We start from the raw sequence: 11,696 nt of genomic DNA, 5'->3' as shown, positions 1-11,696 counted from the left end.
GCAACGAAATTCCATTGCTTTCCCTAATATAGCTATCTGACATGAATCAGAAATTCCTCATCTATATGTCAAGTGCACCACTCTTCCTTATTTCAGTCTGAGAAAGTTTCTTTTCCAAGGCAATAATTGTCTTGAATCAAACAGTACATTTGTGATTTAGTTCTATAAAGTGGCATTTTTAAACTAAGTTAATGTATGTTTTAAATAGGTTTTAGACTAGGTTTTTAATTATTATTATTACTTTAATTATTTTACTTTTTAAATACTGTGTAGTGTGATTGTGATGTGGTGTTTGGGGCACTGTGCTGGAGTAGCTTTCAAATTTCATTGTATTTTGAATGCAATGACAATAAAGGTGTTCTATTCTATTCAATCCCGAAGTCCCCAAGTGAAAGACGGCCCCTTCCGCGTTGATGACGTCACCGAGCTCTCCCATTGGTGTAACGCGAGCAAACAAGGGGCGGGGCCGGGTGACGTAAATGTCAGCAGCCGCAGCCGCAGCAGCGGCAGCATCTCCTGAGAGTGACCTAAACCGGATCTGATTGGGGCCCTTCAATCCCTTCAGCCTGCGGGAGTGCCAGTTCGAGCGGACGCTTCTCCTTTTGTCCCCCCGAGCCTTCGCTTCTCTAACCCGCGTTCAACATGGCGCTGAGCGATGCCGATGTTCAGAAGCAGGTACGGCGGGGTTGGGTCCCGGGAGGAGACTTTTCTTCTCCTGCGGTTCTTTAGCACCGCAGCCGCGGGCGGTGGTCGTAACCGGTGAATGGGCTTCTTAAGTCAGGCGCCCCGCTTCGAGCCGGTTGGGCTCGGCTGACGGGACGCTGGAGAGCTGCTCCAGCTTGGATGGCAGGCAAGGAGGAGCGGAGAGTCAGCGGAGGGTGCCCGTTAGCCAAGCGCAGTTGCTACTGCACAGGGATCCCCGCCGGGAAGGGGCATCGTTTGGGAGCCTGGCTGTATCCAGATCCGTCTGTGATTTGAGGAGAGAAAGAGAAATCTTCCGTTGCAAATGTCTGCGGAGATTCTCAGTCACCCAGGTTCTGGTTGTCCCAAAGGTGCTTTTCAAAAGGCAACCGGACCTTCTTGGTTTTGCCTTGAAAGAGAAGGACCGACCTTCAGAGTGATAACGACCAGAGAGGACTGACTGCAAGGAATATAAATCCATCTATTTCCCCACCATTCATTCAGAACCAAGGAGCTTCTTGGATGAGAAGTGAAATGTTTTCAAAGAAAAAAGCCCAGAAAGTCCAGTTGCTTTTTGAAAAACATGTTTTGGGACTTTCCGTTGCAAATTCTGCAAAAGGACAAGAAATATTGTATTTTATTCCATTTGGAAATGAGCAAAGTAGTTCTAAGTCTCTTTTGGGTTTCATCCACTGGGATTGGCTTCTGAATAAAAGGTATAATGGTTACTTCAATATATGTGTCGTGTAATTTTGGTTATATTTGCACAGCAGTAAAGCTTGTGATTCAGAAGTGATTTAAGAGTTTATTCCCAAATGTGCACAAAATTGAGAGTTTTTTTTAATGTTATGGGACTCCTTAAGTAAAATTGTTTTTTACTGCATTGTCACAAAATTTATACTCTTCTTGAAACTAGTATCTGTTGATGAGAATAGATTGAGAAGAAAATAGTGCAACACTAGACTGTTCTGTGCCTGTCGTACAACATCATGCTGGTTAATTCTGAAAATTCATATAGTTGAGCAATGGCTTCTCTAGTTTCCTTCAAATAACCTTGTTAATTTTGGTAAGTTTTTGACACACATGGAAAGTGACTGCATTTTATCGTCTTGATTGTGAGTATAGAAGTTTGATGCTAATGGGTACTTTCCAATATCTGACCTTGAATTTATGTCCTTGAAGAGTGAAGGATTGTTTTAGAAGACGTCCCAAGAATGTCTTTTGGGTAAGGCTGGGAGAATAGATAGAATGTCAACAACTACTTGAATTCAATCCTGATTACTTTAAAAAAAAATCTGGTGTTATATTCAGAATTGTCAATATGTGCTGTGAACATCTTATTCAAGGTTAATGACATTTTGAGATAAGGAGAAATGGAAATAGAGATATTCCAGAATGGCTTAGATTATATATAAATCTTGAAAGATACAAGAAATAGATAAGGTAAAGATTGCTTCTGGTAGGGATTATACTTTAATTGGAAGGGACTCACTTGAATTCCAGTAGCAATTTGTTTCACAATAAAGAACCTCCATTAGGAAAACAAATGAAAATTGGTATTAGACATGTTGGTTGTGGAATCTGCAAAAGATATGTTTTCTTGATAGCACAGGGAAAACTGTACAGGGTTAGTTGATCTTGCTGGTAATTTGGACCTAACCTTTGCGATGTTTTGTACACCCAAATGGACACCTTGAACTGGGCTTAGAAAGCAACTGGCAACCAGTACAGTTGTTTATACATAAAGATGATAGACACTTCCACTTCATCAGCATGGCTTTTGGGGCAATTTTGGACCATTAATAACGCATTCTTGAGATTAAGAAGTTTCATCGTCACTTTTGTAAACTACCCAGAAGCATGCAAGTATGATGGGTGGTATAGAAATTTGATAAATATTCCTGTAATGTTATATTTGGGTTTGATGCTCGGCTGTAAGATGTTTTAATAACAGTGACTTTATATAGAGGGTATTTTATATTACTTCTGTATAGAATGTTTGATTAATACATAAAACTAGAGATGACTGGAATAAATTGTCCTAACAATTTACCAGGAGAGATCTAAACTGCAGGAGAGCAATGAAGGATCCTCATATGGAAAGGAAGAACTGAAAAAGCTAATGATTAATGTTCACATTCATGAAAAAAACAGGAAGTTCTGCCTCCACTGAACATTTGAGGGAAGAACAATCTTGTGAAATTCTGGCATTGTGTTTTAATGGGTCCCACTAAAGCATTGTTTTATAGCAGTATTGAACATTACTAATGCACATATTGGTTAAAAATTAAATACTGTAACAGCATACGTGTCACTTCATGGCATATAAAACACAGCAAAAAAGAGGGCATTATGAGAAGGAAAATATTGTTTTAACATATATGTCTTTAGGTGCAATTGTCCCTTCGTGTGAATAAACTTGAAAATTCAGGCCATAAGATAATTGCCAATTATTAAAACATGCTGAAAAAATAATGGCTTTTGCTTAATAAAGAATGTTGAGGACATCTGCAAGAATATCACTTCTAAATTCATAGTGGCAGACTATTCCTTAAAATTGTAACTTCCCTGCAATGTGGTGGAATTTTACATGATACAATACTGTATGTGTGATTTGATTGTCCTTTAAAGCTTATCTTGTTGACTGTAAATAATGCCCTTTAGAGTAAACCCAGTCTGAGCTGGGTTTGAGTTGGAATATTTCACTGAATGTTGCAGTGAGCCAGATGATACTGGTAAAGCAATGTTCCCTTGCAGCCCATGAACTGGCCATACTAGGTTTACATGAATGTCTTCTTCCTTAGAGTTTTTGATGATGTCTCTTTACTCTCACTGAGAGCTTTCTTAACCTGCACATGGAAGGTTTTAAACACATCAGGCTATTTATCCATCAAATTTAGTCCTTTGAAAGCAAAATGTGACACATGGAAATATTTTGTACTCATGTGACCCACAAACCATCCAGACAGGGATACCAACTTGGCACTGAAATCAATGGGAATTTAAGTATACCTGATTAGGCAGTGTAATCATTATTTGCTTGTAATATAACGGAGTAGATATTTTCTGTTCCAAAAACATACATGCTTGCTTATGATGTTTCAAACCACACCATCTTTATGTGGCTGTACATTTACAGTTTAGTAAATGCCATGTAGGATTGTGCAGCAGGCCACAGTATGTAATTTTTGTTTGTTTCCCGGCTTAATTATTTTTACAAGGAACTCAAGGCAGCAAACATATCCAACACAACTTCCTCTTTCTATTGTCCCCACAACAACCTTCCTGTGAGGTGAGTTGGGCTGAGAGAATGACTGGCCCAAGGTCACCAGCTGGCTTTCATGGTTAAGATGGGACTTGAACCAGTGGTGGGATTCAAGTTTTTTTACTACTGGTTCTGTGGGCGTGGCTTGGTGGGCGTGGCAGGGGGAGGAGACTGTAAAATCTCCAGTCAGGGGTGGTATTTTCCGGTTTTCCGAACTACTCAAAATTTCCGCTACCGGTTCTCCAGAACTGGTCAGAACCTGTTAAATACCACCTCTGACTTGAACGCATGGTCTCCTGCTTTCCAGCCTGATACCTTAACCACAAGACCACTAGACTAAACTGGCTCTCTTTAATTGTGAGTAGCATTCATCTTAGGGCAAGGGTCTTCAAACTTGGCAGCTTTAAGACTTGTGGACTTCAACTCCCAGAATTCCTCAGCTAACATGACTGGAGGAGGAATTCTGGGAGTTGAAGTCCACAAGTCTTAAAGCTGTCAAGTTTGAAGACCCCTGTCTTAGGGCCCTGTTGCTGGCAAGTCGAAGCAGGCTGGTAACTGCCGCAAGTATTTCCTACTTAAGGATTTCTCATCTCCGGAAACTGATGCATCTGTTAAGTTGAAAGGTTACATTACAGGATTACATTAGGTTACATTACAGTTCTTTTCCTATGAAACATTAAACTACTATCTGCATCTGAAATAGTAACCCTACCTCTAAAACTGTAAAGCAATGTATGGTTGGAATGCAATTTCAGTTCTTAAGCTTCTGTGAACTATAAATACCTGTAACTACAAGGTATCCAGTTAATAACAATTTGGTGTTGGAGAGTCTTTTTCTGTTTTATTATTTAAAAAAAAATACAATACTGGGAAATTCTGTTATGTTTAGCGACAAAATGTATCTGCTAGTTTCCATGGAAAATATTATTTTTGTTACAGATTAAACACATGATGGCTTTCATTGAGCAGGAAGCCAATGAAAAGGCGGAAGAAATAGATGCTAAGGTAAATGAAAAGCATTTCAATGTTTCCTGTGTATAAAATCCCAGAGGGCCAGTGTGGTTTTTTCAAATACCTAAAATTCAATTGTGCCCTGCCAAGTTGTGATTTTTTTTTCATTTTATTTAGCTAATATGTACCTAAAGTAATTATATTGTAATTCAGAATAAGTGAAGGATATTTGTTTTAAAAACTGCCATTCTGTTCTGTCCTATGTATTACACACAGATCAATCTCATATGCATGAAATTGCAATTAAATTACTTTATCTTTTTGGAAGACAGAACTTGTTCTGTACTACTAATTGTAACAATTTGAAGCCAGCATTTTTTAAAAACATTAAAATATGTTAGTTCATATTAGCTAAACAAACTTTCTGATATGGACTTCTAGATCTATCTTAGGATATATGACTATTGTAAAATTATTCCTACTGGGGTTTAGTTTGTTGGAACTGATTTTAATTGCTAGCACACTGTATATTGTTAATATTAATTACTATTCCCGTCTTTCAGAATTCTAGTCAATACTTTAGATTCTTCATATGACTAAATGTGTGAGGTTTTCTTGAACCGGTCTGCTTCCTTGTAGGCTGAAGAAGAATTCAACATTGAGAAAGGTCGGCTTGTTCAGACACAAAGGTTGAAGATCATGGAGTACTATGAAAAGAAAGAAAAACAAATAGAACAACAAAAGAAAATGTATGTAATGGAAGATGTCAAAGCTGATTTTAGACTGGGGAAAAAAATAAAAGAACTAGCCATGAGTTTAAACTCATGTGAAAAGCATGCAAAGATTTGTTTATTGCTGCCACTTTCCAATGTTTACTGGTTTATAGGATTTTTTTTCCTTTTGCTTAAGACATTTTTTAAAAAATTGATGACTATGTAGCCAATGATGTAGAAAATAACTGAGGTAAATGCTTTCAAGAGACTATTTGGATAGCACTTTTATAAACAGAATATTGTTGTTTACACTTTATGGCTGAAGTTGATAGGTTACAGACCGAAGTCTTTCCCACAGTAAAAAGATATGAGATTTTTTTTTCAGTGATATTTCAGGGTACAATTTAGGTTTGCAATGTTTCTTCATCAGCAGTACCCACTTTTGATTAAACCAGAATATAGAACGATCATTTGGAGGATTGAGTGGGAATTGGGAGTTTTTTAAAATAGAATAAAGAAGGAGGCCTGGCAGCAAGGTTTAAGAAAGGCTACTTCTGGTCACTATATAGCAGGGGTGTCAAACTGGATTTCTTCGAGGGCCAGATCAGCACTGTAGCAGTCTGCAGGTCAGAGGGTGGAAATGAGATTCACACCTCCTGCAGCAATTTGTCCCCCTGCAACCTGTTTTCAGCTTGGATAGCCTCCTGCAGCAACTTTGCTGGCCAAAATGGTTTTGGCTGCCAGATGTCCTGCAGGCCGGTCCCCACAGGCCAGATTAAAGCATCCTGTGGGCTGGATTCAGTCCGCGGGCCTTGAGTTTGATACCCCTGCCGTACAGTACTCGCAAGAGGCCTGTTAAACACAGGCTTTACTGCTTGAACATTTTGGGAGTTAGTCTGGCATGTGCTTGTGAGAATGCATAGTGTCTGCTGCTTCACTCTCTGAGTCCTCCTTTCATTTTTTCCATCTGCCTTACAGTCAGATGTCCAACCTGATGAATCAGGCAAGACTGAAGGTTCTCAAAGCAAGAGATGATCTGATTGCAGTAAGTTTGTCCGTCTCTTTATAAGAATTTTTTTTAATTGTTTGCCTGAAAATACACTGCAGTGTTTACCTTTCTTTGTTCTAATATATCTTTCAAGAAAGTATTTGTAATATACATATTATTGTGGAGGGCAGATGTGCCAGAAATATACACTACTTAAATTATCTCTGCATCATTGTTTTCCTTTGTTGAAGGAGGGCACTAGTTAATGGAGTGTCTTTTTCAGCCTAATATTAGCCAGATAGTGATGAATGTTTCCATTGAATAAGTATTAGATGTTGCACAAAGGGAAAATTAAGACTTGGGAATATTAACTCAGATACTCTTTGTACAGGGTATGTTCTAGTTCTTACTGAGGTTATGTGCTTGTTACTTAAATTATACTACTTCAGGTTAGGACTTTATATGCCTGATTGCTTTACCCTCAAAACAATTCTTTGTCTATAGAAAATATTGCTTAATGCCTCTAGTCACTCAAGTGAAGACATAGCATTGTAATTGTAATACCTGCACTCTTGAGTGCAACCCAATTAATTGTATGGGAACATATTAAGATGTGTAAATTGAAGGAAAAAGGTTAAGACCACAAAATAATCCCAAATTATGCTCTACTAGAGGCATAGTCACATAGTAATAGTCACAAGCCATTGATGTAAGTAGTATTTAGGCTTTCACTTTTTAAGATAACCCTAACCTTGCATTACAAACCACTAAGTAGCTTTATGCAAAAACACAACATCTGGCATTGAAATCACGGCATCCATTGAATTTTGTCTGTGAAATAGAGGCATAAAGGATAAGTAAAGTCAACCTACTGGATAAAGTACAGTACAATTCAAGAGACATCACAAATATACAAATAGTCCTCACTTAAATAATCCTAATTGCAAACAGAATTGCTGTTGCTCAGTGAAGCAATTATTAGGCAAAACATTATGTGACCACACTGCTTAGCAACAGCAATTCTGGTAGTCCCATCTGTGGTCATTAGGTAAGGACTATACCACAGAGAATCATAGTCATGTGACCAGAGAATGCCACGACTGGTTGTAAAGCTCACTGGTTGTAAAACTATATGGCCATGTGAGTAAGTGACAGTTGACCTATGGTGATGAGGTTCATGCTTCTTCCATCCTCAGTTCTATTGGTATCATGGTCCCTAAAAGATGTTGCATTCATAAGTATCAGTTGCAATGAAATTTTTCACTTAAGGCTGGAGGAGAATAAGATTTTTCTCATTTGATTTTTTTTCTCCGCATAATATAGGACTTGCTGAGCGAAGCCAAGCAGAGACTGGCTAAAGTAGTGAAGGATACAGGCAGGTACCAAACCCTGCTGGAAGGCTTAGTACTACAGGTAATGAGATCCTAGACATAGCAATAGTACTTAGACTTATATACCACTTCACAGTGCTTTACAGCCCTCTCTTAAGCGGTTTTCAGAGTCAGCATATTGCCCCCAACAATCTGGGTCCTCATTTTACCCACCTGGGAAGGATGGAAGGCTGAGTCAATCATGAGCCGGTGAGACTTGAACTGCCAAACTGCAGTCAGCAGAAGTAGCCTGCATTCTAACTACTGTGCCACCATGGCTCATATACCAATATTACTAGATGAAACTTAAACTGTTTCTGTGGAGTTCTCTAACTGGATCTTAGTTATATCTGCCTTTACTACAGTATTAATAGTTTGTATTTGTAAAATGTTAAGCTAAAATTCGTTGGACACCTTACTGTGTTTATACTTGAAGCTACGGTGAGCTTTCCAATTAAGACATAAATTCTGTTCTCTTTTACAAAGGGATTGTATCAATTACTTGAGCCTAGAATGACTATCCGTTGCAGGAAACAGGATCTTCCCTTAGTAAAGGTAAAGATTTTATGTATATTAGACAAAATGGAAATGAAATAGCATTTGACAAAAAAAAACCCTTATAACTATATTGCAAAAGCCAAAGAATCCCACATCCTATTGTTTCTAATTTTGTTAAAAGATTTGAATGGTGATAGTCCTGTGTTGATGCCCAGGGCTTGATCAAAGTAGCAACACAGATTGTATTGTTCCCACGTGAAGTCCTTGGTGCTCACTGAGCTTGATTATTTTCTTGCAGATGTTTCATTATCCAACTAGATAACATCATCAGTGGTAGTAAGGAATGGGGTTTGCTCTCACTTTATATTGTATTGAATCCATCCTCCAATTGCTGCTTATCCTGCTAAATGAAAACACACCAATAAGTACACAATTCCGGTTTTGTCTCTGTAGATGTAGTGTGTGCTACATCTAGCTCCCCTTGGGACTTCATCATCAACAATCTATGTGTTTTATCTGCAATGCGAACAGCATGTATGAAAAACTAAATTAGATAACCTTACTCTGTTAGATCAGTTTTGTCTCTCCCTGGCAACGGCATTCAAAAATATTCCTTCATCATTATGCCTATGTTGTTTTATTGGAAATATTGACAAGTGATTCTAGGCCTGCAAGGAATGATGCAGAGTAGATGTTCTTTTGCTGACCTACAAGTATCTATTATTCTTATATCCCAAACATTTTGAGAAATCAGTGAATAGTTGCTATCAAACTTTGAAACTTCCATACCAAGAGACATCAATAAAGTTAGCAGTTTCTAACTGTTGGAGCTGGGAGCATGTGGGTATGTGTTGAATTGACAGTAGTATAGCTTTAGATAAATTAAATTGTACACTTTTTAGGAACTGGAATAGAATCAAATAATTTCTTGTATATATGTGTGAATCCTGTTTCAGAATGCAGTCCAGAAGAGTGTTCCAGTGTATAAAACTGCCACCAAAAAAGAAGTTGATGTTCAAATTGATCAGGACAATTTTCTTCCAGAAGACATGTAAGAAAGAAACACAGCTAGGAAAAATAACTTGCTGGAACTGTTTAATAGAGTGATTTGTTTTAAATAGGGTTTGCATAAGGTAAATGAACTTGGGATTTTCTCATATGAAATGTAGTTTAGTGGGAATTTGCACTGTGCTGTACTTGATAGCACATATTGGGCAGACCCAGTGGCCATGGTCTTTCGTTTAGGTCAGTAGGTTAAACCAACCCTGTAGGTAGATTTGTCTGTTCTGATCTTTATAAATTGAAACAGTGATATTTAGACCCTGTTTTGGATTAGTGGTCTTATTTATGTATCGTTTCCCTTTCATTTTGGTTTTGATTCTCTGTGTATCTCCAGATTCACTACTGTGAGATGGGGAGCTTCATAAATTGTCTTCCTCCTTTCTGTCCCCCTCCCCCCTCCCTCTAGAAGTCATCAGACTTCTAACCATCATTGAATGACAAAGAATAGTGGGAGTGATTTCAAGTGCCAGCATGTTCATTAGTATGTATTTTTCTCTTCTAGAGCTGGAGGTGTTGAAATTTATAACAGTGACAGTAAAATTAAGGTATCTAATACGCTGGAAAGTCGTCTGGATCTCATTGCTCAGCAGGTAAGCCTAGAATTTTTTCTCTTGTATGAATTAAATGTTTTCCATTTAACTGCGTGCAATTGCTCATTCAATTCTTGGGTCAGCCATGGTTTTGCTATGGGACATCATGGCAACTTGGGTGCTGGGGGGGTCTACAAGTCCACTACTACCATCAAACAACAGCCCTGGCACCAAGAAAAGCTGTCTGGGGGCTACTTAGACACCCTCCTCAGTCTTGGATTTCAACCTTTTCTCTTATGTAAGCTCTTTGCCCAAGATCCTTGCCCAATTTCTGGAAAGACTGAGATGTGAGGCTCGGCTATGGTTTCTACCATAAGCATTCTTCAGTATTTAGGAGTAGAAAATCTTATTGCCATCTTTTTAGAAGGTATTTGCCTTTTAGCATACTTTTGACTGAATGACTGTTAAGCATGTTCTAGGAATTTGCTGGACCATCAATGGAATATTCAGAATCTTCCTTTTTTGCTCCCTCAACAGATGATGCCAGAGATCCGGACAGCACTTTTTGGTGCCAACAGTAACAGGAAGTTCATGGACTAAAATCCCTGGAATACTGGTGGAATTCTCTTCCGCCCATGTGCTGAGGGGAAATGCTGGAGCATTTCCAATAAAACAGTGTCCCTTCCCCTAAAGTGTACTACATGCTCTATTGTGTTATCTGAATGTTTTCCAGTTAAATTATTAACTTTTGCATACTTGCTGTGCTTAATCTGAGAGAAAGGCAGGAAGAACTTTTTCGAAAGAGTAGTGGCACAGCATTCAAAAATGAAGGCATTTGCACTCTTTGATCCAGACCAATGAGAGAAATAATTTGGAGTTCTGTTGTCATTCTCCAGTATTGTTCTTTCCCTCAAAGCATACCACCACCGTCCTGCTTCTCTGTTCCTTTCCAAAGCTTACATTTCATGTGCCGATGACTGCAAACTCCACAACTTCCCCATTCTGGTGCTTCCCAGGCTGGGAAAAAAGCAAGTCATGTTAACTTGGTTTTAGTCCCAGAATTTTGTTCTGTATATGTGATTGAAACTATATATATATATATATATATATGTATACACACTCTCATTGTGCTGAAATTTATTAAAATGAAAAGCATGCAATCGTGTGTTTGATTTTTTCCCTTGTTATAGCAGATGGCAGAAGGTTACATCCACAATTCAATTAAAGATATGAAAACGAACGCATGACAGCTGTAGTTTGTTAGATATGGGAAGAGATTTGGGGAACCTGATAAGGTGTTAGTTCCTCGTAGAGTCAAAAACTTCACATTAACATTAGGAAAAATATAAATGGTGATTAATTAGATGCTTTCTGGAAATTTAAAGAATAACCATATTTTACCAACTTTAACAAGCTCAAACTAAATAAATACTAGATAGAGAGAGATGGGTATAAACTAAGAACAATGTAATCCTCTTAACTCAAATTAGGATGAGAATGTTCTGCCAGAATCACTTAGAAGACAAGACCAGGTTAAATAACTTGTGCAAACCAGGTCATAATATAAGCTATAGAAATGGATTTAAATTTATCAGTTTTAAATAAAGCCACAACAGGATTATCTCAGTGAATTGGGCA

At 38.1% G+C, this 11,696-nt stretch overlaps 1 protein-coding gene across 1 annotated transcript; it reads left to right on the top strand.

Annotated features, from left to right (window-relative positions):
• The first annotated feature begins 473 nt into the window (after window positions 1–473).
• On the top strand, window positions 474–11,218 carry ATP6V1E1 (ATPase H+ transporting V1 subunit E1). The gene is made up of 9 exons (XM_026717061.2): window positions 474–675; window positions 4,886–4,951; window positions 5,537–5,646; window positions 6,589–6,655; window positions 7,922–8,011; window positions 8,455–8,523; window positions 9,423–9,517; window positions 10,031–10,118; window positions 10,596–11,218. The coding sequence occupies exons 1-9, from the start codon at window positions 643–645 to the stop codon at window positions 10,656–10,658; spliced, it is 681 nt and encodes a 226-aa protein (XP_026572846.1). The 5' UTR covers window positions 474–642; the 3' UTR covers window positions 10,659–11,218.
• The last annotated feature ends 478 nt before the right edge of the window (window positions 11,219–11,696 follow it).

This window comes from Pseudonaja textilis, chromosome 5 (genome assembly GCF_049901715.1).
Source record: "Pseudonaja textilis isolate UNSWEBS1 chromosome 5, rPseTex1.2, whole genome shotgun sequence".
Lineage (NCBI taxonomy): Eukaryota > Metazoa > Chordata > Lepidosauria > Squamata > Elapidae > Pseudonaja > Pseudonaja textilis.
This window is presented reverse-complemented; position numbering and strand designations above follow the sequence as displayed.

What these genes read in the sequence shown, in the direction of transcription:
- ATP6V1E1 (XM_026717061.2), top strand. Translation starts at nt 643, where the DNA reads ATGGCGCTGAGCGATGCCGATGTTCAGAAGCAG. An exon ending in CGGAAGAAATAGATGCTAAG is followed by an intron (nt 4,952 to 5,536) that starts GTAAATGAAAAG and finishes GCTTCCTTGTAG; the next exon opens with GCTGAAGAAGAATTCAACAT. An exon ending in AATTTTCTTCCAGAAGACAT is followed by an intron (nt 9,518 to 10,030) that starts GTAAGAAAGAAA and finishes TTTCTCTTCTAG; the next exon opens with AGCTGGAGGTGTTGAAATTT.